This window comes from Delphinapterus leucas, chromosome 2 (genome assembly GCF_059928025.1).
Source record: "Delphinapterus leucas isolate spDelLeu-1000000601 "Yukka" chromosome 2, BTC_Dleu_Yukka2, whole genome shotgun sequence".
NCBI classification, from domain to species: Eukaryota; Metazoa; Chordata; class Mammalia; order Artiodactyla; family Monodontidae; genus Delphinapterus; species Delphinapterus leucas.
This window is the reverse complement of record NC_143130.1, coordinates 39,693,457-39,721,130: the sequence shown is the minus strand read 5'-3', so window position 1 is coordinate 39,721,130 and position 27,674 is coordinate 39,693,457. Positions and strand designations below refer to the sequence as shown.

The 27,674-nt window shown below is 49.2% G+C and overlaps 2 protein-coding genes across 21 annotated transcripts in view; both read left to right on the top strand.

The window, feature by feature from the left end:
- Positions 1–4,236, top strand: part of ZNF592 (zinc finger protein 592) — a 59,706-nt gene extending 55,470 nt beyond the window's left edge. For 19 of the 20 annotated variants that reach the window (XM_089906747.1, XM_089906736.1, XM_089906746.1 and 16 more), the window contains one exon: positions 70–4,236. In XM_089906747.1, the coding sequence (XP_089762873.1) occupies positions 70–570 (501 nt within the window). In that variant the 3' untranslated portion in view covers positions 571–4,236. The remainder of the gene's footprint in view (positions 1–69) is intronic. The other variant, XM_089906750.1, reaches the window with a different exon arrangement.
- A 9,554-nt stretch (positions 4,237–13,790) lies between these two features.
- The window catches only part of ALPK3 (alpha kinase 3), a 50,161-nt gene continuing 36,277 nt past the window's right edge, over positions 13,791–27,674 (top strand). The window contains exons 1-3 of the mRNA XM_089906752.1: positions 13,791–14,003; positions 19,164–19,202; positions 22,729–22,850. Of these exons, the coding sequence (XP_089762878.1) occupies positions 13,861–14,003; positions 19,164–19,202; positions 22,729–22,850 (304 nt within the window). The 5' untranslated portion in view covers positions 13,791–13,860. The remainder of the gene's footprint in view (positions 14,004–19,163; positions 19,203–22,728; positions 22,851–27,674) is intronic.

Sequence of the window (27,674 nt, the reverse complement as noted above, 5' to 3'; positions counted from 1 at the left end):
GAGTCCTTGGGCTGCGTTTATCATGTTTGGGGGGCTCATGTCTCGGGCTCACATCGTTTCCCCTTTCAGGTGAACCATCTGAAAAGACCAGTCAGCAGAGCAGGGGATGCTCCAGACACCAGCAACGGCGCGACTGTCTCTTCCACCAAAAGGCACAAGTCCCTTTTCCAGTGTGCGAAATGTAGCTTTGCCACAGACTCAGGGCTCGAGTTTCAGAGCCACATACCTCAGCACCAGAAGGACAGCTCCACAGCCCAGTGTCTCCTCTGTGGCTTGTGCTACACCTCTGCCAGCTCCCTCAGCCGCCACCTCTTCATCGTCCACAAGGTGAGAGACCAGGAGGAGGAAGAGGCAGAGGCGGCAGAGCCAGAGGAGGGCTCTGGGGAGGAGGTGTCCGTGGAGACCAGGGAGAACGGACTGGAAGAGTGTGCCGAGGAGCCTCTGTTGGGTGACTCAGAGGCCAGGAGGTCACTGGGCCTGGCCCCTGACGAGGATGGTGCCCAAGATGCTCAGAGTCAACCACAGGCCTCTCAGGACCGGGACAGCCACACACCGTCCCCACAGGTGTGACTGGAAGCTTTGCAGTGTGCAGTCGGGTGGTGCCGTGTTGTCCTCCGCCTGCCACATGGACAGTGGGAAAGAGAAGGCTCCACCCCGGTGTGAGTGTGGCTGGCTGGGCCCTGGAGCAGTGTCTGCCCTGAGCTGCTGGGGGCTGGGTGTCCCCCAGCCCCAGGAGATGGCGGGGTCATCCAGGACCCTCACAGCTCTGAATTTGCTTCTGTTATTTATGGCTTTGTGCTGCTTCCTGGTACCCCAACTTTTGTCGGCGTCCTTCCAGCCCCAGGCTGCTTAAGTGGCCCATCCCCGATGCTGTCACCTCAGCTAGAAACCCCTCAGCAGCTGTGCTCTTCTGGGAGGCTCCCCGCTCGTTGCCTTCAGCCAGGGGCCTCCTGACAGCAGCTCTCTTTCTTGCCACTGGAGCCTGAGAAGGGGGATGAGGGTGCTGGCGCAGTCCCTCTCAGAGAGCTCGCCCAGCCTGGCTTGCAGAGGGCCCTTGGTCACCATGCTGTTCCTTTCTGTCTTCTCTGATTCGTTCCCCAAAAAAGAGTCCTGGAGAATTAATTGTCACACTGGCCCATCCTGTCTGTGTGGGGGGAGAAACTTCTGCAGCACACCTCTGTCTGGAACCCGGGAGAGCAGGAAACGCAGCCAAGTCAGGCAGGCACCGAGAGGCAGACCCCCTTCAGAAGGAGCTGTGCGTCCTTGTTCTGCTGCTGTTCTGCCTTTCCTGACGAGTGGGGTTTGGGGCACAGAGACACTGGGATATTTGTACTCTTGCTCCTGTGCCATTAGAGAGGCTGCTGCCCCAGGCAGGCCAGCCCCTCCTCCTCTCGGCTGCACCCGTGTTGCTCAGACTATATTTCAAATAAAAAAATCTTCTTACCATGCAGGTAGGCTCTTGTATTCCTCTTCCAGTGAGCCTGGCCCTACCCTACTCCACCTAAGACTTCCCTCATTGTCCCATCTCTGAGGGAGAACAGTGTTTCCTGCTGCCCAAGGACGGTCCTCTCTAGATTTTGGAGCTGTGGTGTGGAAACCAGGAGCTCAGTACTTCTGAAGGGGTGAGGGGAGGGTCTTATGCTGGGCAAGAGTCACCTCCAAGTTCTCCCCTGAGCTAGCAGCCTTGGTTTTTAGGGCCTATTGAAATTTTCCTGGGCGCCTCCATCTTTCCTACAAACAGTTTTTCAAACTAAGAGAACCCTTTACTGGTGGGAGGAGGGAGAGGGACAGAAGGGAGGAATTCTGTACTTTTCTTGCACTGTTCAAGAGGCCTTGATATCACCCCTGCCACAGGGAACTCGGGTGTGGCAGAATTGGGATTAGACATGGGAGGCTGGGCTGTCTTTTCTCTGATGGCAGAGTTAGGACCTGACCTAGCACAAGGAGCCGGCTGTGCGGAGGTGTCCTCTGACCTCTGCTCTGAGTAGCTGCCGCAGCCCTGCATGGGTGGGATGTGGGGCTGGGCCCGGCAGGATCTAGTGCAGCAAAGGGAAGTGGGTGCTGACTGCATTCTTAGAGGCGATCCTTCAAGGAAGACATTGAATATCAATGATAAATTATTAAGTCAGGTAAATATGCCTGACCTTTTCACAATTGAAAAAAAAATTTCTTCCTCTGTCAAATGCCAGATTTTTAGTGGAGACGCTAATGGCATTGGGAAAGGTTAGCGCTTGTTTCAGTTTCAGAGAAACAGTGCTTTTTAATGATTGCCATACCTGGCAAGGCCACCATGTCCCTGCTTCCCAAGCAGGCAGCGAGGGCAAACCGGGCCTGATTCCGGCTGCATGCAGAGCCAGAGCTGGCCCCAACTCAGCTGTCACCCCTTCCTAATTCCAGTTGCAGGGTGCCTACCCTGCACCCGGGGCCATTCACAGGAACAGATTATAGAGGAGGCTGATAGAAGCGTTTGAAATGGATGGCTGAACCACTTTCAGAGACAGTGTAGCTGGAGCTGGGGGAGAGGAGGTGGTGAAATCACGGGTTTGACCTGTCCTGACCTCAGATCTATCTCCTTCCTGGGAATGGTATGGAGTGGAAAGAATGTCGAGCCACTCACCAAGAAACCTGGGTCACAGCCTGGGTTCTGCCCTCAACCAGCTCTTAACAAACCTCTTCACCAGCCCCTCCCCTTCAAGATAGACCTAGTATATCCCATCCAACTCGATTCACAGGCTTTTGTGAGGTGATAAGTATGGAAGCATTTTCTAGTTTATGAAACACTATCAATGTCAGGGATTATTGACTATGAAACACTATCAATGTCAGAGTGGAGTGTACCTTGCCAGGCTATTCAGACTTGATGCTGATGGTCAGTTATGATTGGTCTGGGACATCTCTCCACTGTTTAGCAAGAGTGATGATTGACAGCACTTTAAGTCCTGCTTGTGGGCCCAGCATCTTTCTAAAAACACTTTGCAGTGATTCTCACTTTGTCCTCACAGTGATCTCACAGTTAGCCTCCATTTTACACAGAAGAAAACCGAGGCTCAGAGAGGTTAAATAAGTCGCTGGGTGACCTTGTAAGTCAAGCCCATCTGGTTCTAAAGTCCATGATGTCAGCTGCTGTGTTGCCTTAGTGACCCGGCTACTTTGGCTGGCTGCCAGCTTATCAACAGTTTGCAGCCATCCAGACAACTGCTTTCCTACCTCCCCTGCAGTTGGGGTGCCCCACTGAGCACCAGGTTCTCTTTGGAGTCAGTCTGTGCCTTTTCACCCCAAGGAGGGCCCTGTGCACCACATTTGCTTGTGGTGTTCCGAAGCACATGCAGTGTCTCTGTGACCTTTCATTCTCATTGGGATTTATCTTGCCATTTGAAGATCATTATTTTGGTGAGGCTATTCCAGAAAAAGTGGCCCAACCCTCACAGGGAACATGGTTCCCTCAGGGTCCAATATCTTCTGATCTTTTCTTTTAAAGATGTTTTAAAATAGTTGTGCTATCATTTGTTATCAGAAAATGCTTGCTGTAACAAGCACTTATCTGCTGGAGTGAATGCTCTACTGATCAAGTTATACAGATAAGATCCCCACCCTTGTAGAAACTACAATTTAATACACTCTAAGGCTTGACAAATGACTAGTATTTATTTTCCAACTCCTTTATCTCTGTAAAATGATATGCCGAATTACTATAAGCTAATTGGTGTAGAAAGAGCTCTTCCCTTAACTTATGTAAACAGTCTGGCTTTTGAAAACAGCTGTGGTTCAGCAAGTTCAACACACTTTGCCTTCCCCGAGACTGCAGAAAAACCCCTCTGCCTGCCCTGGTCATCACTGTGTATTCAGTTCTGGGCACACTTACTTTTACTTGTTTTTAATTTTTTTTTTCATTTTTGGAAAAAATTAATACACATACATGGTAAGACGCCCAAACAACGCAAAAAGAGAATACAATGAAAAGTAAGCTTCCCAATGGAGGTCAGCCTTCAGTTCCACATCCCCCTCTTCAGAATTAATCACTGTTTCTATATCTTATGTATCCTTCCTGAGCAATTCTATGCATTTACAAGTTTTTAAATATGTATATTTATATATCTATTTTTAATACAAATGGTAGCATTCTATACACAGTGTTCTGAAGCTTGCTTTTTTTTTCACTTATATAATGGAGATTGTTCTAAATTCATCCAGTGGGTCATTCTAATTCATTAAAAGCTCATAGTACAGTTCCTTGTACACACTAGTGGTTCAAAGAATGTTTGAATGACTGAATTAATGCATGTATGCGTGACTGAAAGAATCTGATTTAACCGGTAGCTACAAAGTTCTCTCAGGGTCTGATCTGAGACAGAATCTTCTGGATTCTGGAACATTTCTCCCTGTCTTTTCCAGGGGATTCAGGCTGTTGTCCAAAGCCTGACCTTTTCCACCAACAGTTGCCACAGCAGTCTTAGAAACTGGGAGCCTTCAGTCCCTCTGGAGGAAAGAGCAGACTAAGACTCAAGTCCCAGTATGGGTTTGTTTTTTTGTTTTAGGTCTCTATTTAAAATGCTTTTTTCTTGGGGAATTCTCTGGTCGTCCAGTGGTTAGGGCTCCATGCTTCCACTACAGGGGTCTGGGTTTGATCCCTGGTTGGGGAACAAAGATCCTGCAAGCCGCGCGGTACGGCTGAAAAAAAAAAAAACAACACCGTTTTCTTATTGGAAAATGATATAGCATTATTAGAGAAATAAAAAACATGCATATTTATCATCCCATCTTTGCAGTTGTTTTCATTTTTGCATATCATTTTCCAGTCCTTGTTCTGTTCACAGCTGAGTTTATGGTATAATTATGGTAATAACAGTGGTTAACATCAAACATTTCTATATGACAGACATTATTCTCACATTCCTTCTCCTGTTTAGTCTCATAACAATCCTATGAGATAAATATCAATACTACTATTATTCTTTTGGAGGTTCAGAGTGGTTGACCCTAAGGTCATGGAACTAGTAAGGGGCAGATCTGAGATTACTCAGGTGTGACTAGCACTGCACTGCCTCTGATTTTGTATCCTACTTTTTTCTACTTAACATTATGTCTGGACATTTTCCCTGTTTCTACATAGCCTTGAGAATGAACTCACTGGCAGTGTAATAGAATGAGGAAATCCAGTGACTAGAAATCAAGAGTCCTAGGTTCCAGTCTGGATTCTGTAACTAAGTCATTTGATCTCTCTTGGCCTCAGTTCTTGCATCTGTCAAATTGGGGGTGGGGGGGGGGCGGGAGTTTTAAATTCCTGGGGATCTAGAGTTGAGCCTGGCTAGATTTTATTTTCTTGATCCTGTATATATTTATGTAAAAATAGAGGGGACTTTCCTAAAGGCAAGATCTCTTATTGAATTTCTTCCTTTGTTTAATTGTTTTATTTATGTATTGACTTTTGGCCTAGATATATACAAAAATGGAAGACCCCCCCCCACTAGCCCCCTCCCCCGAGGCAATATCACTTTTATTTGCATTTATTTATATTTAAATTTGCATCAGATTTCTGCTTTTTCAATTAGAATTCTAGTTCTTTTATGAGTAACTATTTCTTTTGGCTTTTGTCAAGCCTTTCCAAGTTTGAACTGTTTATTTTGTAATTCCAAAGCATCTTCAGATTCTTCTATTTCCCAGGTATCTATTCATTAGAGACCTAGGTCCAGATGACTTGAACTAGTTCATTGTGTCACGTATTGATCTTTTAACATGCTCTTATTTTTTATAATATTTACTATTATTTGCAAATTGAAATTGAGTTTTTAGTGCATGAATACTGAAAACTCAACAAATGTGTAATTGATTGTATGGAAAATGTGTCAAAAGGATACGATAAAGCCATTTAAGTCAATTCTAAAATTGGAAAAGCCTCCACCGTAGTGAGTGCTCATGTGACAGTGGGTCAGTAGCACCATCTCATTTCATGGATGGGCATGGTATTTATAGATAGATAGATATAAATAGACTAAAGTCTACTAGATATTACTTGTAAAACTTAATCCCATAGTCTTTGCCTCTATTTTCTGTGAAAACGGAGAAAGTTGATTATATCTTTGATGCTTGAAGTGAGTAATTTAGCTGCTCTTTGATATTTTAAACTAGGATCTCCACTGTTTCCAGGCCTCCCTTTTCAGTTATAGCCCAGGGCACACTGTATACAATTCCTATTTTCCTCCAGGGTTTTCTAGTCCTTAGACCAAGTTGCTTGTAATTTTGCCCTAAGACCCATTGTGCATATAGACAAGGTTGCATATTTTTGGTATCTGAGGAGGAAGGTGAGTTCCGCTTTCTAAGAAGCTCTTCGCCTGAGAAGGAAGTGTTGCATTTCTACCCTCGGCTGGATCTGAGGAGGGTTTTGAATACGATTTTTAAATGGGGAAAAGGAGAACATGAGGTGAGGGGAGTGGAGAGGTGATGGTAAGGAAAGGCACAGAAAGTTGTGAAGGAGCAGGCAGGAGAGTTAGAACAGACAGAGGGTTTAGAACCTGGAAATAACACTTGCGTTTTAGGATGGGTGATGATGGTGGTGGTGGGGTTAGAAAGTAGGAGTAGCTGATTAGAAGGAAGTGTGGCAGGTGCTAGCAAAAATGGAGGCAGTGGCTTGGTTTGTCAGTGGCATCCCTTGGGTTGACGAGTAATTGCAGCAACTACTGCCAGGAGGTATTGGCATGTTTTAAAGAATGAGAAGATATAGCTGTTGTGGAAAAGGAGGGCCGGCTGAGATACAGAAGGACCCTTAAAAAAAAGACTTGAAAGGAAGGAAAAGGACCAGTTCACTCTGCAAGAAGACCCGGAGAGGACTGGGCTGGGATGGTGTCTTTCTAAGAATGTGGAGTTTGTGTCCTGGGCCTGACCACCTAACTGCTGCCCCCTGACCACAGAGTCACCCTCTCATGTAATGGTAACTTTATTCTGGAAGGGACCTACATTTGAGGCAGAAATTCCTGGCCCCTCTAATCGGATGTTGAATCAGAATAGGTGGACTGGGGAGGGCACCTGGCTGGGGCAGCTCTACACTTGAGTCCCAAATTCCCTGTCCAATCAAACCAGAATCAGGAGTCGTTTCTTGTTGCCAGTAATCCTTTAATTGGTGTCCACTTACCCCAGCATGGCTGTGGCCACAGCTCCAATCCCTGGAGTGCCAGAGTGGCCAGCTCATCCCAGAGCAGCAGGACCTAGAGTCTCCACCCTCCAGGATTAGGGACTCAGCTGCCTTGAGCTGGGAGCTGTGGGAGCTCTCGGAGGGAGGTCAGACAAGCAGTCTAGAGCACTGCAGATTGGCTGGCAGGAAGGGCAGCTTGCAGCAGAAGGGCAGAAGTTTCCTACAGGAGGGCAGGGCCAGCAGAAATCTAGGGCTTTGTTGAGCTCAGGGCTGAGACCTTTAAAACGAGTGGAATCAAGAGAAGGAAAAATAGAGCAAACTGGGGGGACGGCCCTGTGTTTGATTAACTTACTATGCTACTGATGACTTGCACCGAGATGGGCCATAGGCCTGGGGAGCTTTGATAACTGGTGTGGAAGCTGATGATGCTCCATAAGGAAGGTGTCACTGACCTCTGACCTCAATTCCTGTGCCAAAGCTTGTGGAAAAGGGTGCTTCAGCCTGAGTCCACACAGGTGCCAGAAAAGCAAAATAAGATGTTGAAAGTCTACTGACCAGAGTGAGGTTGATGACAGTTGTACTTTCCCTCGAAGAGCTCACCTGTGAAGTGTGACATTCATGGCACAGTAGCTTAAGGTGGACATTGGCAAAGTGGACACGTTCAGAGGGGACCATCCAGCTTGGTGCGGGACCCTCAGTGCCGTTTCACTCAAGGCGCTCTTGAAGGAACTTGAGGTTTCATCAAGAAAAGAGATGTTTCACGATCACTTTTTTTATACCTTTGCAGGGCTATTATATCAAAAAGGAGTCTAGATTTCCTCTGTGTGGCCTCAGAAGGCAGAACAGAATGAGACTCCATAAAAGGAAGATCCTCCTAAAAGTAAAATGGGCCACATGGAAGAGTAGCATACTTCTAATCCCCGGAGATGTCCATACACAGGCTGGGGGGACCCCCCCAACAGAAGTGTCCTAGAGAGTGCTGAGGCTTCACAGTGGCAGGACAAGGCTAGAGGTAGAGGCCAAGTTCTCTTCCTGCCAACCCTGAGTGGTCCCTGCCCCCATTTCCTCCCCTCCTCGCAGCTGGGGCCACATGTGCTTCCACTCAGACTTCTTCCTACCCCCGGCCAGGGACCTCTTCTGACCCCTAGGAGCTCCATGGTGACACTCAGGCACTGGCATCTGGCCACTCTTGTTGGGCAGGCCTGGCTCTGACGTCTGCTTCAGCTCTGGTCGTGGGGACGCTTCTGCTTTGTTCAGGAGGCCAAAGTTTGCACTTTATCACCCAATTCTGGTAACCCATTACTGCTTGAAAACGTGACTGGTTTCCTTTGATCTCTTTTGAGAAGTAAAGGTAGTAAAGGGAAGTGAAAGATAAGGTAAATATTCCAGGGAAAACAAACATGTGATCATCCTCACAGGTTGTGAGGAAGGAGGCTGGGCAGGGGAGGACAGGAAGAGCTGATAGAGGAGAAGTTTGAGCGCCTTGGAAGGAACACTGTACATTTTGAAGCAGAGGTTAGTGCAACTCAGGAATGATACAGCTAGCCTGTCCTCCTTCAAAGTGGAAGTTCTCACCAATGGTCTCACTTGTCCCTGTACTTTGAAGGAATAGTTGACCACTGCAAGCGAGGAAGGCGAGGGGAGGTTGGAATCCTGTTTGGAACAGTTGCTATAGGGAAAGGAAAAGGTCAGATTGGGGAAACGCAAAAGGATTGCCAAGCTGCCTGAGATCGGACTCTGGTTGGAAACCAGAAATGTTGGCCAGCCTCAGAGCAAGAAGCCCACAGCCAGACTCCAGGTTATGAACCAGCAAGGCAAACTTAGGAGAAGGTCAAGGGGCAAGTGAAATGAGATCCCTGAGGAAAGCATAGTTGTAGTTGAAGTTACTGTCCACTCTACACTGTGTCTGTGTGTAGATGGGGATGGGATGGGCATCATAAAGAAGTCAGGAAGGAACTCATGAGCTGAGAAGTTATGGGGGAGTTGGAGACTGGAGTTGCCCTAAAGCCGAAGGCAGACTTGGTACATGGAAGGATAACAGGATGGCATTTTAGAGGTGGAGAAATTCCTCTGATGAGGTTCAAGTGGTGGACATTTGATTGGGTTGCTAAAGGGAGGGGGGGTGAAGGTCTCTGAGAGGATGAAGTCAATGGACCTGCTGCCAGGTTGTTGGCTGAGTTATTAGAGAGGCAGGGGACCAGAGCCTGCTACACGGTGGCACTCAGTGTGAGGTGGCCTGAATTCAATAAGTTCAGGTAGAAGTTGATGAGAAATGTGGAATGGTGTCCTGATAGCTAATAAATATGAGGTAACGTATGCCCTTGGCCAGTGCTTCAAAGGAAGGTGGATTGTTCCCTTGGAATTTTGTTAGTATTAGAAGAGAGAGAGCTGAGTAGGAAGGGCAGGGATGGGACTAATTCAAAATAAAAGTCATGTTCAAACTCATCCAGACCTTGATGAGAGGAGCTAATGTAGTTGAGTCAGAATGTCCTGGGAGACCCTGTCGTAGTCTGAGAGTAGCTTCCCTTGTTACACTGAGCTAAGGATGTTAATTAACAGTAGCCCAAGATTTTCTTACCACGGGCACCCAGTTTACTCTGGGGCCCCAGGAAGTTCAAAACAATGGGGAGAGGGGATCCTGGCACCAGTAGCAAGTTCCTACAACACTTCATCACTACTCCTATTTAATAGCAAACACTGCCTGCCTTGTATTATGGTTATTTCCAAACACAGAACCACAGCACGCGCTCCTCTGTGCTCTCATGTGCAAACCTCTATTAGAGGATTGATGGCGATTCTGTTTTAATTTTCTGTCTTTCTTTCAGGCTTGAGAGGTTCTCAAGGGTAGAGACTGTAACATTCATTTCTTCACCCTCAGTACTGCCATAATGCCTGGCGTGTAGTAGTCAGCAGTGAGACTTAATAAATACTTGCTGAATCAACAGCTATGACCTTCAGTATTATAAAGGATCATGACCTCACTCCTGTTAACAAAGGAGAAAGATAAAGCTCAGGGATGGTGAGCCACTTGCCCAAGGTCACACAGCCACTCAGTGGAAGAGCAGGATTACAACCTGAGTCTCTGGATTTCTAGCCTACTTCTTGTTAAACAACACTTTACATATCCTCTCTCTCCTGCTAGGCAGTAAATCCAGGAAAGAGACTGTGGCTTTTCCATCTCTCCATCCTTGAATGCCTTGACACTCCTTACTCAGCTGTGCCCGTATCATCATGAAAGTCTGCTTGTTAAATTGGCATATAGCAAGAAGCTGGGAAGGACAGATTATACAATGGATGACAGGAGCAGAATTCAAAAAGAGCCAGTTAAGAAGGAAAGGGAACGTGTGATGAAGAACATGAGATTTAACTTTAAAAGAAAGGTGAAAGTTTGCACTTACGATAAAAAAAGACTTTATAAGCAGGAGTGGGAAAGACTTAGAGGAACAGTGGTTCATGTTGAAACTTTACAGGCTCGGGATCAGTGAAATAATTTGGCTGCCAAAAAAGTTGTTGCTGGGACTTCCCTGGTGGCGCAGTGGATTAGAATCCACCTACCAATGCAGGAGACACAGGATAGATCCCTGGTCCGGGAAGATCCCACATGCTGCGGAGCAACTAAGCCCGTGCATCACAACTACTGAGTCTGCGCCCTAGAGCCCGTGAGCTGCAACTACTGAGCCCACAAGCCGCAACTACTGAGCCCACGTGCCACAACTACCGAAGCTCGCGCACCTAGAGCCTGTGCTCCACAACAAGAGAAGCCACCGTAATGAGAAGGCGGTGCACCGCAACGAAAAGTAGCCCTCGCTCGCCGCAACTAGAGAAAGCCCGCAGGAAGCAAGGAAGACCCAAGGCAGCCAAAGGAGAAAAAGAAAAGTTGTTGCTAATTGTGTGGAGCCCAGGCCCAGAGAGGTGCTAATTCAATCATGGGCTGCTCTGGTTTGACCTCTGTGGGGTATGTGTGTAACATTTTCAAAAGGAAATTGATAAATTGGAGAGTCACTGGCGTAGCTAGCAGCACCATATCCACTGTCATGAGAAATGGCCTGAAAGGGAATTCTAGGTTCTTCATTGTACTAGGCAAGGCCTTCAGGATCTGGCCTCTGCCTAATTCACTTCTCTCTCTGTTTGCTCAAATCCTTTACACTTGAGTGACATGAATGCCAAGCTGCTTCACACCTCCATATCTTTGTGCATACTATTCCCTCATCTGGAATATTCTGTCCACCTGCCCCCACCCACAAGAGTCTATTTGTGAGTCTATTTGTGATAATTGCCTACGCAATTATCAAAACCCTTCTTCCGCTTTAGTTTCTTCCTTGTAAACTGTCCTAACCAAATTCCCAGACAGAACTAACCACTCTTTCTTCTATACTTTATGCTCCCCTATGCATGGCTTTATAATTGTACATTTCACCTTGCATTGTATTTTGCTTATATTCCTGTCTCCCCTATGAGACCATAAGATTCTTGAAGGCACAGATCCTGTGACCCTTGCCTCTAGCACATGTGCTCTAGCCTGATACATGGGTAATCACTTAAACAAATGAACCAAAACTCCAAGCAGGCTTTCAGATATGTGCAGGACTGTCCTGTAGACAACAGAAGAGATTTTAATATGCCCACCTCCGGAGAGCCAAGAACAAGGATGAATGGGGGCATGTGGTCAAATTTGGCAAATTCGGGCTCATTAGAAGACGAGGCTTTAGTATTGGTTAGGACTCTTAGATTCCACTAATAGAAGCCTAACTTGAATCAGCTTGAGCAAAGGGAGAACTTTTTGGGTATGGATTCCAGGAAATGGTTGAACTGCCAAACTGCAGGAAGGCCATGGACAAAGGTGGATCACAGGAACACTTGCAACAAGGCACCTGAAAGCCATCAGGACGCTGTACCCCTTGCCTTTGCTTCTCTCTGTGTCAGCTTCCTTCTTCCTCACTGCAGACTGGCCTCCTCCACACAGCAAGAAACATGGCTGCTAAAAGCTGGGACCTTGCAGCTCACAGCTTTCCACCACAGAGGGACAGGTTTTCTTTCCCAATTCCAGGTGAAGACATATTGGTGAAGAACCTTGATTGACACAGCTTGGGTCTGATGCTTGCTTCTGTAGTCAGGGAGATGGGTACCATGAATAGACTGGCTTGAGTCAGAAGGGAGGGTGTGGGGAGTGGGGGGAAGGGAACATGTAGGATCAAGGCAGTTGCCATTGGAACCACACAGTGAAAGTGAAGGAAGAGCCATTTCCAAAAGGAGTGGGGATGTGAGTGTAGCTTCTAGAACAGAGGGGTTGTACTCCTTTGCTCCAACTTTCTTTCTTTCTGGCTGCATTGGGTCTTTGTTGCTGCGCGCGGGCTTTCTCTAGCTGCAGCGAGCAGGGGCTACTCTTTGTTGTAGTACACAGGCTTCTCATTGCGGTGGCTTCTCTTGTTGTGGAGCACGGGCTCTAGGTGCGTGAGCTTCAGTAGTTGTGGCACTCGGGATCAGTATTTGTGGCTCATAGGCTCTAGGGCGCAGGCTCTGTAGTTGTGGCGCATGGGCTTAGTTGCTCCGCGGCATGTGGGATCTTCCCAGACCAGGGCTCGAACCCATGTCCCCTGCATTGGCAGGCAGATTCTTAACCACTGCACCACCAGGGAAGCCCTCCAACTTTCTAATAATTATAACCATCCAGCTCCAGGTACTTTCTGGATGCTCTCAAGGATGTAGGAGACGAAAGAATGGGTAAACAGACTGTGGTCATTCCCAATATTTACAACCGGGTTTACACAGTGATTAGAATTTTGCTCTCAGAAATTGTTGAATGATTGTTTTTCTGGGCATTAGGACTCAGCCCATCTCCCCCTCGGGTGCTGGGAAATCGAGACTGAACAGGGTGGAGAAGGAGGTTCAATTATTCTAGAGGTGTTTACTGAACCCCTAATCTACTAGATAATGGAGAGGAACATTCTGAGGAGTACTGGCCTCCTCCGGAACTGAGGTCACTTATGCAGGTATGTGGGTTTGGGTTTGTCTAAGTGCTGGATCAACAGCCACTGGCAAGGCCAGGGTCAGTCAGGGCTGCTGCCAGCAAGAGGGGTGGGTCCCTGGCTCCCTGGTCTCCCACTGGATCCAGCCCCCCAGGTTCCGAGCAGCTTTTCCGCCCCCCCGCGCCCCCCGCCCCCCGCTTCTTTGGCCTTCCAGGGCTTTGGGTCGCACACCCCACGCAGCTCCTTGGGTACTTCTGCACCTTCCCCTTGGCAAAGGCCGAAGAGCCCGAGCTTCCACACCTGCGAAACGGGGGCGCGAGCAGGAAAGGAAGGTTGGCAGGAAGCCTGGGTCCTAGGGACCCGGTGAAGGGCATATACTTGGTCTCCTTTCAAGAACTGCACCCCCCTTTCCCCTCTAGCTCCGGGAGGCCTCCCCGGGCGGCTGGCCCCGACGCCAGGGCGGCTGCAGGCGCGGAGGGGGCGCTCCACACACGTCGGGCGGTGGGCTGAGGGAAGGAATCGACGGACCCTCGGGCACGGCCTGGCGGGGCTGGCGAGGCCCCCGCGGCCCGGCGCCCCCCGGCGCCTCGGAGGCCGCGCTGGCCGGGCCGGGGGAGGGACAGCAGCAGGTGACGACGGCCTGGCCCGCGGCTATAAATAGGGGCGCGCGTCTGCCGCGGGCGGGAGCGGCGGCCGGCGGCGCGGTCCTGGCGGGCGGGGGCCTGGAGAAAGGGCAGGGGCTGGCGGCGGGCGCAGGCCGGCAGCAGCATGGGGTCACGGAGGGCCCCCGGCCGCGGCTGGGGCTCGGGCGGACGGTCCGGGGCGGGGGGCGACGGCGAGGACGACGGGCCCATGTGGATCCCCAGCCCCGCCAGCCGCAGCTACCTGCTCAGCGTGCGGCCCGAGACGAGGTGAGTCGCGCCCTGGGGGCCTGGCCGGGCCGGGGCGGCGTGTGGGGAGGGCGGAGGCCTTCGGATGGGCCCCTGGAGCGCCGGCCCGAGGCCTGGGGACATGGTCAGGCCGGACCGGCCCTCACGGCCCCTCACGGCTCCCCTGACCTCTCATGGCCCGTGGGCCTCTAGCCTCCGGCAATGCGAGGCTCTGGGGACGAGGAAGGCCCTCCTTTGGGGTGATTTCACAGGGGCCTGAACGCTCTCCTTATCTCCCCTACCTCACTCTCGCCCCTCGCTCAGCTACTCCCGGGCCTCGGATTCCACAGCTCGCGATAAGGAAAGCCAGAGAGGCTGACATTCCTGCCGGCTGGAAGGGAGGGGGAGAACATTCTCGGGGGTGGGCAGGGGAGAGGGGGAGGTGGGGGGCGCTAGGGGCACTGCCCTGAAGGGGGCTGCTTCGCTCCGGATTCAGCGGAAAAAATAAACTCTTTAGAGAAGGGTCTTCCCCTGGGCCCAGGACTTTGGTCTTCCCTGGGATCTCGGTGGGAGCTGGTGAGGTGAAGGGGTTGCTCGAGGTGCTGGTCGGCCCGGCCTGAAGATTCAGAGCTTGTGGCTCTGAGGAAGCCAGTTTCCCTGCCCAGTCTGGGGGACTGGGATGCCAAGGGAAGGGACCGAAATGATGAGCCCTTTACTTCTCTTCCAAGAATTAAAGAGGTGTGGATGCTTTGTTTTGGGAGCTAGGCTCCCCACCCGTGTAAAGACTTGCAGACAATAGAGGGGCATTTTGGCACTCAAAGGCACCCAGACACACAGGAACACATTCATTACCATGGAGACGGACACTTCCTGTCCCCTCTGGACAGCTTCGTTTCCCTCCAACTCTGGAGTCTATTCCAAAGGGAATTGTGATGGTTGGCTATTGGGTTAGTGGTTGTGTCACAGCCCCAGAACTTGTCTTACCGTAGGTCACACAGAAAGCAGCCAGTCCTCTGAGAAGCTGTCTGGAGACTTCTTGTCCTCTGTTCTTGAAACAGCACAAAAACAGGCATCAAGGACATTCAGGAAAAGTCCCAGGCACTTCCTCGTGGATTGGCTGAGTTCTGTTGACCTTGGAGTTGGAAAAGTTCAAATGTAACCGGAACCGGTTTCTGCATAAAACTCGTCAAATAGTGTCACATGTCTGGGACAGGGCTGAGGGCTGGTGTTAGTGATTGAGTCAGACTCAACAAGGTCCCTGGCTGCCAGAAAGAATGCCCCTTCCTCCTAGCCACTGGCTCTATGGAAAAACTGGAATGACATTTGTATATTTACTCCAGTCCATGGTGAAGCTGACTGCCTTCCAGGAGCCTCACGCTTGTCTCATACTTGTCACAGTGATTTGTCTGGGCTTTGCCTCCTGTGTCTGGCCTTTGTCAATACCAGTGGAACAAGGAGAAGCGGGAAGCAGGGCCCTTCTCAGAGACAGCATTGGGGTGGCTTGAAAACCAGGCAGAACTGGGAGGGCAGGGGATCTGGGCTGTTAGGAAAAAGGCTGGAGAGTGGACCCATGTCCACTCTCCAGCTGCCGCCTGAGAAGTTGTATGGTAGATACAATTGCACATGTGATGAGTGCAAAGCAGTGTGTCAGCCTGAGAACTGCAAGTGGATTAGAAATGTCTGGCTTCAGTCCCTTTGGACCTAAGTGAGAATGTTCTTAAATGGAGACTCTTTTCATCAAGTGTTTGGAGGGGCAGGGCTGGGGCAGTGGGAGAGAGGGTTTTCTAGCCCAGGACTGTGGGCTGTGGTTTTGCCTCTGCCACCTGGCCACAGACCCCCGCCCCGCCCCCAGTCCTGAGAGACAAAGAAGGCTAGGTTTCTCTTACCTCTGGAAAAACCTCTGGCCAAAGAGGGGAGACTGTGAAAGTGAATGGGGCTGTGTTGGGTACTTGGGGCGGAGGCAGTTCACAGCTGTCTATCAAGGCCTGATTCCTGTGTTAGAGCAGGCAACCATATAGTCTTCTGTCTCTCAGAGCAACCTGACTGCCTGTGGGTGTGGGAAGAGGGCCCAAGAGATGGAGGAGAAAGAGGGTCCCTTGAGGACTTTGCCAGTCCTGGCTAGTCCAGGACTTTGCCTGGCTCCAGCCTAGATGAGCCCTGACTATCCAGGAATTCTGATCAAGAGGCAGGTTCCGTCCCACTCACTCTTGACTTCAGTGTTTTCGGGTCTACCTTGATACACAGCTATCACAGAGCTTGTGAGTCATCATTCTCATGGGACCTTGGGAGGGTAGGCTGCCCCTGGGAGCTGATGGACAGCTGGGCTGTGAGCCAGGCCACCAGAAGCCTTGGCCCAGGTCTAGAACCTGTCTTCCTGTGCGTACCTTTCCTTCCTCCAACCCTGGAGGGATTTCCAGTCCATAGTCAGCTCAAGGATATTTCCAGTACCCCTGGGGTCAGAGGTTCAACATGCAAGTAATCCCCCCAAACTGTAGGCCCTCCCTCCTAGGGCATCCAGCCTCTAGGACCTCACCCCTATAGGAAGGTGGGGCATGGGTAAGCTAGAGTAGGTTAAGGAACCACAGTCGGGTGGTTGCAGTTATTACTAACTTGCTTCCGAGGGACACTTAGAAGTTCCAGAAATCTCTGACCACTCATTTCTTGGACACTCTGGTCCAAGTGGGCTCGGAGGAGCAGCAGAGCCCATGATATTTGCTATAGCTTTGTGACACCTCTTCTGTTCTGCTTGGGTCAGGCAGGTTGTCTAGGGCTTTCAGGGAAACTGAGGCAACAGGCCAGGACTTTCTGAGGGCCTTTTATGTCCCAGAATATATGAAAGCCAGGAAGAATGGGAGGCCCCAGCTTCCAGGGCCAGTCCTGGTCCCCCACGCTGCCGCCCCCTCTCCCCCCAGGCCTACTTTTCTCCTTTATGAAGAGACCTTTCCTTCCTGGGCCCTGAATTTCCATTCTATAAAATGAAGGTATCATTAAGAACTCTTTTAGCCTTTCTACCCCACCATTTGATGCCTCTAATTCTGACCCACTCACAGTCAGTAAGTGGGGAGTTCCCTTCCTGGGTGAGAGCCCTGAACCTACCTCTGGCCCAGTCAGCAGCACACAGGCACCTTCTGAAGACAAGGTGCCTCCACAGCCCAGGACTCCTCCTGACATGGCTAATTATGTAAGGGTGAGGCCTAGAGAAAGCAGGATGATGGAGCCAGGGAGCAGAGCGTCACAACCAGCCCTAGAGAGAGCCAGGGAGGGGTCACTATCACAGTTCAGACCCTTGCCCACTTGCAGGTGAAACCTATCATTTTCTGTCTGAATTAGAGAGCTGATTCTCTCCCTCTCCATCCTAGGGAAGAAATCCAGACCCAACAAAGGAGAAATCTCTCCACTCTGAGGAGAAAGGCAAAGGAAGTTCATGGTCAGGAAAGGATGGAGTTGGCTAGTGCCTTGAAACCATGGGAGGTGTGCCCTCTTGGCCTCCAGAGGGTTTTTGAAGCTGTGAGCAAAGGCAGCTGCATTCTGGAGCAGCAGCTCCCTCTGGGGGGCAGGACCCTTCCAGACTGAAAGAAATACTTCCCTTCTCTCCCTCCCTCCTCCTCCCTCTTTCTCGCTCTTTCTTCCATAAAACAGAGGTTGAAGACCCACAGTATGCCTAGCACTGTGCCAAGAGCTACAGAAGCTACAAGAGCTAGGTTTGAAGGCTGGGTAGGCAGGATTTAGATGAGCAGAAGGAAAGAGGGAGGGCTTTCTGAGCAGAGAGGACAAAAGTGAAGTCTCAGAGGCCAGGAATGGACCTGTCCATGCCAGTTAGGGGACAGGTCTGGTTACAGTGGAACCTGAGTATTGGGAAGTAGAGAACCGTGTGTGATGGGGTGCGAGTAGGTGAGGGAGGGCCTTAAGTGCCCAGTCAAGGAGTTGAGACTCAATATAATACACAGTGGGGGGATTGTAGCTTTTTTTTTTTCCAGAGAGGTGGTGTGATGACGGGTGAAGAAGGGGATTGTGTGCTCATCCAATATGGAGGCACGAGGGTCTAGATCAGAACACAGCAGCAGGAATAGAAAAGGAGAAAGAAGGGCCTAGAATTATGGACTAACTGGACTCGGGAGAGAGAAGGAGGAGTCCAAGATGGCGGATTTACAGCTTCAGGAGAGTGCTGGTAGTATCCACAAACCCAGGAGCCCTGGAGTGGAAGCCATGTTTTGGGGTAGAGGATGAGTTTGGTTTTTTTTGTTTATAAAGATACAGGCTGTCAGTGGTCAGAGATGCAGACAGAGTTCCATTGAGCAGACTGGACTGCTGATAACGAAGGGAGAGCTATTCTTATGGTGGGGACAGACTGAAGGGAGTGAGTATGGTTGGGTGGCCCCTGAGATCTCCCAGAGAGCAGTGGGAGATCGTGGCCCTAGACTCCACTGGAGATATTTGTGTTAGGAAAACTGGAGGCAGAAGCAAAAGTTGACTCATGTCAAGTGGGCTGGATCTCCACTAAGGGGCAGCTCTGTGTGAGTCCTCACCCCCCAGTGGCCTACACAGCCCCTAGCTGGTGTCCGCTTTCAGCTGCCCCAGGGCAGGAGGGATGATCAGGGCCTCTAAGTGTAAAGGGCCTTGGGCTGGTCTGACCGAACTGGGTGCCTCCTGGCTCCTGTTGAATTAACTGCTTTGTTCTTCTCCTGTTCTTCACACTCCCAGCTGGTTTGCCTTGCGTGGTCTGTTTAACCGTACTTTAACATGTTAATGGGTGTTCTCCAAGCCACCTGTCTCCTTCCCAGCCTGTGAGGGGATTTCCAGGAACGGGGGGCTCTTCTCCCCATAAAGGCCGAGGGTTGAAGCAGGAGCTGCCCCCAAGCTGGACGTGCTGTGGAGTGGGGAAACGTGCCAGGAAGCTACAAGTGATTCAAGGACCTGGGACACACCTTTCTCAAAGCTCAGCCCCTGGGGGCCTCCTTCCTGCCTAACCATTTCCCTGGACTCTGTTGCATTTAACGAGCTCTTGGTTTCAGATACATTGTGTCGGGTGGTGAGGCCACTTGCTAACTGGAGCTGGCCAACTAAGACAGCTGGTCCCTTTTAATAGAAAAGCCCCTGGGCCCCAGATGGTGGCCGATTAATACTTTGCCGACTGTTGTTGATTTCTCCTCCTCCTCTCCTTGCTTTTTTGGCCTAATGATTCCATTTGCTGTTTTTGCTTAGCTTATCAAGCAACTGGTTGTCTCACCCCAGCTCTGGAAGGTAAACGCACCATTGCATTACATTTCTCTGACTGCTTTTTTTCTTGGGTGTGGGCATTGAGGGGCCTCTGGGTGACTGCTTTTGCACTAACCAGGCTGCATGGGGTGAGGGTAAGGTGGAGGGTGGTTGGGGAGGGTGTGAGAGGGCACTCACGTGAGCATGGGTCTCACAGGGGCCAGAGTTGATGCCTGCATGCACCATCCGAAAGGGGTGCTGGGACCCAGAAATAGGCCAGGGTCCCTGAGATGCCTGCAGCTGTATCTCTGTGCCCCTGGGAGAGGCACCATGGGACCAGAACAGAGAACCACCAGTCATGTGCCCCATTTCTCCCCCATCCTAGGCTTTCATGGTTTTTGTAACCACATATCTAGGTTTGACACCTTATTGTTTATCTTCTAACCATGGATACTTCCTTGAAAAAAATTTTTTTTCTCAGTCCCATAAGTTCTCCTTCTGTCATCTCTTTCTCCCAGTTTCCCTCTTCTTTGGCTCCTCTCCACCTCTGCAGACTGTGAACCCTGTAAGGTCAGGGAATACCATGTTAGTGTATTCCTACATTAACTTGTTCTCTGAATGTGCTTCAGAGACAGATCGGGGCCTGAGCAGGCCCACGGGCCGGGTTTGCCCGTTGAATGACTGTCCTCTTGCCTCCTTAGCTGGGGACAGCTCTCCACCCCTGGCAGAACTGACAATTATGATCAAAATGGGAACATTTCCTGGCTACTTCCCACCGCTTAGGCCTCATCCCCGACTCTGGCAGATTTGGGGAGAGTTGGCTACAGTTTCTTTACACAGAGAAAGATTTCTGCATAGCCAACTGGTTTCTGAATAGCTAATAATTAGTGCCTACCATGTACGTTTCCTGTGATAGGCAAGAATACTGAGAGAACTTTGTTCTGGGTGGCTCACTGTCTGAAGGGGTAGAAGAGAGGGTATCACAACTAATTCAAAGCAGAGTGTGGTAAGTGCTAAAAGAGAGAGGGTCTTGGAAGTCTACTTAAAGCAAGGTAAATAACCAAACCTAAGGGCAGGGTTAGGTTCCTTTGAACATGTTGAAAACCAGTGGTGATTCTGGTGTTCTATAGAGACACAGGATTAGGCTGTGATATCCTTATGAAGTCACAGAATTGGAAGGACCTGGAGGTGTCAGGGTGGGACCAGAACATTTTCAGATGCATGGACTTCCTGGCTTTCCAGGGGGCAGGAAGCAGCAGACTCAGAGTCCATCCCATGTCTGAGTGGTTTGGAAAATGGGAACAGAAAGTGGGTGACATTCAGTAGAATATGATAGTATATGCAGTGACTCTCCCTGTCCCCCCAAATGTACCCCAGATCCACTCTCCTAGAGGGCATTCTTCTAGCTATACTTTTCAGCAGTTAATATAGTTAATAATATAGTTAGGACCTAGTCTGGAAAGTTTGAGAAGATAAGCATTCTTTCTTATTCAAAAAAAGTAATGAAATAGCGTAGCTACCTGTTGTTGAATATCTAGTGTGAGCACTGCAAATTTTCTTGAAGCATAATTTTCCTGTTTTCTCACTTACCCAGTAGCTTATTTTCTTAGATTTGCCCAAGCAGCTTCATCCCTAAGAGCCTAAGCTGAATATGAGATCCAGGCTCATGTTCATGAGTAGGGTAGGATTCAGATTATGTAGGGAGAACATAATTAGGTATGTTTTGAATTGGTTGCAAAATCATAGAAGTCTGATTACTTTTGGCATGGCACTTTCCTTTAGAAACTGTTGGTTGGGATTTGGTATTCCCCAAAGTCAGAAATTGCTGCTAGTATGAGAGCAGCAAGAAACGTTTTCAGATGTAATTCCCGAGTGTCAGGGAGTTGATAGTCTAGATCCTGAAGGACCCTCTATTTTGAATGGATTAAAAGGGAAAGGAAAGGACAGTAAGTTGTAAGAAGACAGTTCTTACAACCATCTAATAAGTTACTTAGGTTCCAGGTGAGAGCGTGGCAGGGAGTGTTATGGCAGCCTTAACTGCAGTCCCAACTCAAACCTTCAGGCACGTGAGAAGTTGGGATCCCCTTTCTGGGTAGTCTTTGTGGGGGAGGACTCCTGTCAACTGCTCAAAGGCCCAGGCGTCTGCATTCCTGTACAGAAACCATGGCTGGACCCCCTCAGTCCAGAAGTCTTACTTGATCCCAGATACTCTTCCTGGGATGTGACCTTTCTCCTCAAACTCAAGTCCAGAATGATAACCACAGAAATGATAAATTGAATGTGGAGCCCTCCCCACAAAGTAGGGTTTAGCTTCTATTTGCTTGTGTTCCCACAGACTCTTACCTGCCCCTGGTGGAGAGATTACAGGCAGACACACACTGCCCACAGGCGACTACCCGTTCCTCTGAGGCTCAGAGAAAGGCAGCTCTGAGTGATTTGTCTTCCCCCACAGCAGTTTCTCCTGCTCCCTTCCACATTACCCCTTGGAGTCCTCCCTGCTGCTCACAAGAGGGCGTGTGAGTTGGGAGGGGGAGGAGGGCTGGGCACGGCTTGTGCCCCACACAACCTGGCTATGTGGTTACACGTCACGCCTAGGGATGCATTGTGTCTCTGCTGGCCCATGGAAGGGTTTGGCATGGTGGTTTGCTCGTGTGTGCAGGCAGGAGAGGACTGTAAAGTGCTGAGCGGTGCTGGTGAGTCTGTGCTGGACTCAGTGAGCGCACAAATGCCCCTGAGTTCTGGAAGATGGGCTATCACGAGGGAACTGAAAGCCCTGGCTTTTGCAGTGGTGGATCTGCTTTGTGATTTGGCGGTCTTGCTGGTTGGTCCTGGAGCTGCCAGCTGTGTATTCACTTGAGCATGTGGATCTAAGGGGGGAGCAAGGGAGCCATGACTGGCTTTCCACTGGAAGTCCATAGCCCTCTTTAGGATGAGAATTCATTTGAGTCTTTCTTTTCTGATTCTCCTAGGAGCTAGAGGCCACCCTTGGATCTAGACCCCTGGCATTGACCAGCTTATTCTTTGTCTACTATGGGTCTATGCTCACAAATGCAGGGGCTTTTCTTCTAAGCCTAAGCTTTAGGAGAGGCCCCTGAGCTCCTAGGACCTATGTATACATGGGGTTGGCTGGCTTTTCCCTCTGTGGCATGAATGGAGGCTCTGCTGTGCTGGGGTCTCCATCTCTGAGGCTGGGCCTATCCATGTGTGTGTATCCCCCATGCACGAGCTTCCCTGAAAGGTGGAGTGTGAAGCAAGACTCCACAATAATGATGGAATGGGGATGCCAGGACTGGTGGTCTGGCATGCTCAGGAGTCTGGTCCATGGTCAGATGCTGCCTACTGTAATGGGTCTGGGTCAGGATCCCATTCAGCCCCTTGGTAACTTCCCTGCTCCCAGCCTGGCCAAGAGGCCTAGGCTTTCTGGAGGAAAGACTTGCCCAGGTGCTGGAGCCATGGCCACGAGATGACGGATGGACATGGTAAGATTTAAGCTACCTTGGGCACCAGGGTGTGGCATAATGCGGTGGAGGTGGGAGAAAGGCTGCTCTGAATAGTTCTTTGCCTTTCCTAGGAGCACCTTCTGCTCCGTCATTGCTCAGCTAACAGAGGAGACCCAGCCGCTATTTGAGACCACGCTCAAGTCCCGGGCTGTGTCCGAGGACAGCGACGTTAGATTCACCTGCATCGTCACAGGTAATGAGGCCATCTGTATGATCCATGCCAGGGCTGCTGCACAAGTCGGGGTCTAAGGGGGCTGTGGGGACAGGCACGGAGAGGGGTTGGCTGTGTGCACAAAACTGTGCAAGTTGACATTTGTCTTCTTAGCTTTCTCTCCAGTTTCATCTCCCTGTGTGGGCTGGGGTCCCTTTCTCCTCCCATTCTGGAGCCACATATACACCCTGCTCTTCTTCAAAACCTGTCTTCTGTAAAGGTTCCTCACCCTCAGGCATACATACACGACTGCTGAATCTTATTCCAAGGAAAGAAGCTCTCCAGTCGAAAGAGGTTTTCAAGGCTACTCCTCAAATATCCCCATTTTACAGTTGAGTAGTTTGAAACTTGGGAGTCTCAAGCCTGAGAGACAATAATGTAGAGTGATTCTGACCACAGACCCTGGAGACAGACTGCCTGGCTTGGAATGCTGGCTTGTCCCCTTTCCAATTATGTGATGCCGAGCACCGCACCTGCAAAGTGGGGACGATAATAGTATGAATACATGCAAAGCATTTGGAATAATACCTGGCATACAGTAAGTACCGTATAAGTGTTAGAAGTGAAAACTGTCATGTGTGCATTTCACTGAACTCCGTGGTGGAATTTGAAGCAACAGTTTGGCAGAATAGGAAGCAGAGACATACTCCTTGGAAGGGGGGGATAAAGGGGTGAGGGTACTGGGAAGCTGGCCCTGGGCATTGTATCCCTCCCCCAAACCTCCCAGCAGTGGCTCCATTGCACTAACCCGACCTGCTTCAGGGCCTGCAGGACTCACCAATGGGTGCCTATCTCTCCCAGGTCTGTAGCCACCAGGTCAAGATTCCCTCCAAGAGCCCATTATTTTCAGTAAATCAAGGGCGTTGGTGGTTTCCAGCTATGACATGTCCTGATTCTGGGGAACCTGTCTGCCCCAACCAGCTAAACATCTTCTCTGGGACTGGGTTCCCCTGGGCAGTTTTCACCTTGCCCAGAACCCTCTGTGCTAAAAGCTGAGAACACTTCCGAGGGATGCAGAGATGCGCCTGCATCCCTTAACTTTGTACAGCATAACACCTTTTGCAACGTTTATCTGTTTCCATTGTTGTCAAATTCTTACAAAACCCTGTGAAGTCAGTGCTATTATTAGTCAGATTTTACAAAGGAGGAAACTAGAATAGGTTAGGTGACTTGCCAAAGCCCACAAACCTGGTGAAGAGAAGCTGCTTTTGCTCTCTGAAGCATCTCATGCTGCTTGCTTATGCCTGCATCTGCTATGTTACTCTGCTTCTCTGCTTCCCCTCACTTATCTCCTTTATTTATTTATTGGGTCTTCATTGCTGCACACGGGCTTTTTCTAGTTGTGGTGAGCCGGGGATACTCTTGGTTGCGGTGTGCGGGCTTCTCATTGCGGTGGCTTCTCTTGTTGTGGAGCATGGGCTCTGGGCAGGCGGGCTTCAGTAGTTGTGGCACGCGGGCTCAGTAGTTGTGGCACACGGGTTTAGTTGCTCCGTGGCATGTGGGATCTTCCCAGACCAGGGCTCGAACCTGTGTCTCCTGCATTGGCAGGTGGATTCTTAACCACTGCGACACCAGGCAAGTCCCTCTAATAGCCTTTTAAAATAACTTTCCACAAGATCAATGCCATCGGTACCCTGTCAGTTACTTTCCTTAGAGACATCCCTATTCTTCTATGTGAACTGGTGGCCTTTTAGGCTTAATACACAGCTGTTATACTGGGTCTTTCCTTTGCCTTTCTTCTGGGTTTGATTCAGTTTCCTGGATCTCATGTCTTCCTTTTTCTTGGCTTACTCTCTGGCTTTATTGAGCTGCATCCTCCAGTGGCTTCATCAGGTCCCAAAGATGGTACAATAGCAGGAGGCATTATGATGACAAGCTCTCAACCTATCTCTCCTTTGAGTCATTCTGCTCCAGTATGACTTAGTTGTTCTCTGTGGCTGGTACACAGTTGTCATCCTAGGATCTCCCTTCATCATCCTGTAGATTTCCTTTACCCCTCCTGTAATGGATTTCTTGTTTATTTGTGTTCCGCATTTGTCTCTTTCTTGATTTACATCCTTGTTTTGGTAGCTTCCTAGGAGGAGTACATGGTAAGTAAATGTTAGACAACTTTTGTCTGAAAATGTCTTTTTTGCCTGCTTTACCCTTGATGGAGAGTTTGGCTAGGTATAGAATTCTAAGTTGAAAATAATTTTCCTTCAGAATTTTGAAAACATTACTACACTGCCTGCTTCCAGTGTTTCTGTTCAGAGCAGGAAGACAGTTTGATTCCTGATTCTGTGCATGAGACCAGTTTTCTCTCTGGAAGCTTTGAAGAGTGTTTTGATATTTCATAATGATGTATCTTGTTACGGGTGTCTTCATCCAGGGGCATGCTTGGATGCTTTCAGTCTGGAAACTGATGGCCTTTAGTTCTGAGAAATCTGAGATTATTTTGATGTTGATTTCTTCCCCCTGTTTTATCTGTTGTTTCTTTCTGGAACTCCTGTTATGTGCATATCTGCTCCCCTGGACTCATTCTCTTATTTTCTTATCTTTTCTTCCCTTTCATCTATTTGTCTTTTTGTTCTTTCTGAGATTTCCTCAGTGTTATATTTCAACTTTTCTATTGGGTTTTTTATTTATAAGAGCTCTTTTTTAATCCTTTTCTAGAACATCCTGTTCTTTTCATGAATGTAGTATTTTCTTTTAACTCTCTGAGACTGGTAATGATAGTTTTCTAAACGTTTCCTGCATGGTTTGTGTTTCTTCCAGTTTGCTTTTTTTCTCTTTAATTGTTTTGGTCCTGAATCTCCTGCTTATAGGCTTTCCTCAGATATCTAGGAATCTTTGGTTGTCAGATAATGAGTAAGAGCAGGAGACTAAAAAGCTAATTGGAAGTTCTGAGCAAGTAGGAGGGGCCTGAAACCTTGGGTCTTCACTCTAGGGTGACCTGTCCACCACTAGAGTTGGGAACTGACAAAGTGAGTTTCTTTAGTTCCTTCCTCTTGGACTAGCCAGATTCCCTAGCGAGTATTCTTCTAGTGTCTTGCCTGAGTTTTCTGGAAGCTATGCAGATGAGAGGATTGGGTGGGCTCTCAGCATAAAGCATTTATTTATTTATTTAAAATAAATTTATTTATTATTTATTTTTGGCTGCATTGGGTCTTTGTTGCTGTGCGCGGCTTTCTCTAGTTGCGTCGAGCGGGGGCTACTCTTCGTTGCAGAGCTCGGGCTCTAGGCGCGTGGGCTTCAGTACTTGTGGCTGTGGGCTCTAGAGTGCAGGCTCAGTAGTTGTGGCTCACGGGGTTAGTTGCTCCGTGGCATGTGGGATCTTCCCGGACCAGGGCTCGAACCCGTGCCCCCTGCATTGGCAGGCGGATTCTTAACCACTGCGCCACCAGGGAAGCCCAAATATTTATTTTATAGATTCGTTTTTCTATAGAATATTCATGCCCTCCACCGAGCTGGCTTACCCTCAGGGCAAAGTTTTACCTTTCCAGTTACTAAACTGCATCTTTGGACATGGGGGGAAGGAACAGTTAGTTACACAGTGTTATGGAGTGGGTGAGGGGATCCAGAGATCTGACTGTTTTCCACACCTCTTTTTACCTTTCCTTCTTTCCCTTTATCCCCAGTTCCAGAGATATCTGGTTGCCAGTTCCTATGCCCTTTGAGGATTTCCTGGTGTTCAAAGGGTAGTTCTCAGTTTCTCATTGGGTTAAGCTGTCTTGGGTCTGCTAAGTCAGTTTCTACTTGTCCATCTGCTTTCCAGCTTTCAAAATGTTGTTTTTCCTGTTGCTCTCCTTGCCCTTATTCTCCCCTTTTTTAGTGGCTATATATATTACTACACACACACACACACACACACACACACAATTTTTTTTTAAATAAAAAAATCTCATTAGTGTAGCTTAGTGGGTTTGGGAGAGAGAATGAAAATAGATGGTGTGCTCATGCTGCCTTTTTACCTAGAAGCCTGGCAAGTTCCTTATCATCTTTCAAGGCCCAGCTCAAACAGCTCATCCTCCAGGAGGTCATCTCCAGCATTTCCACAGAGAGCTCTTGCTCTGTCCTTCACAGTACAGCTTCTTGGTCCATACATCTCTCTCCCCAGTGAGACCGTGAGATCTGGGAGATAGAGCACACACCTGACACATCGTGCCTCTGGAGCAGGCACGAAGAAGGCGCTCAGTACATATTTGCCAGTATGACCACAGTGACCCTGACTGTGTGGACAACAAAATCAGTGTCTTTTCCACTTTCCACATTGCCTGTTCATTGCAGCTGCAGCTTCAGTGCCTTGACAACAGTAGCTGCTGTGGGGGCCTCCCTCCTTTCCTTCTTCCATTCTGTCCTTTGTAGCCATGGACTCTGAGAGCAACATGCTGAAGCCGACATGAGTCTGACTTACAGAGTCTTGGAGTATTTTACTGGATGCCCCCAAGGTCATCATGGGAGTAAGCTTTTCCCCGTCTCAAGCCCAACTCAAAGGAACAAACTTTTATCCCCTCAATTGCCATAATACCCATGTCTCATGATGACCAGCCAGGCCCATGGTCTTCTGCTCAGGAGCACCTGCCATGATGAGATCTACGACTCTGCTGAGTAAGGCTGTAAGATTTCTAGGGCTCTAGCTATCTCTAACATCCACACCTTAGTCCACTGTCATACCTAGTTCCCTCCTCCCCCCTCCTCATCCCCATGTATATAAAAAAAATCTCAGGTTACCTGAGTCTTTTGTAGCAGATTAAGAAAGAATTCTCTGTGATCACCGTAGTACACTGTAAGTAAGCCTTTCCCAATTAGCAAGGAGAAAAGGTAGAC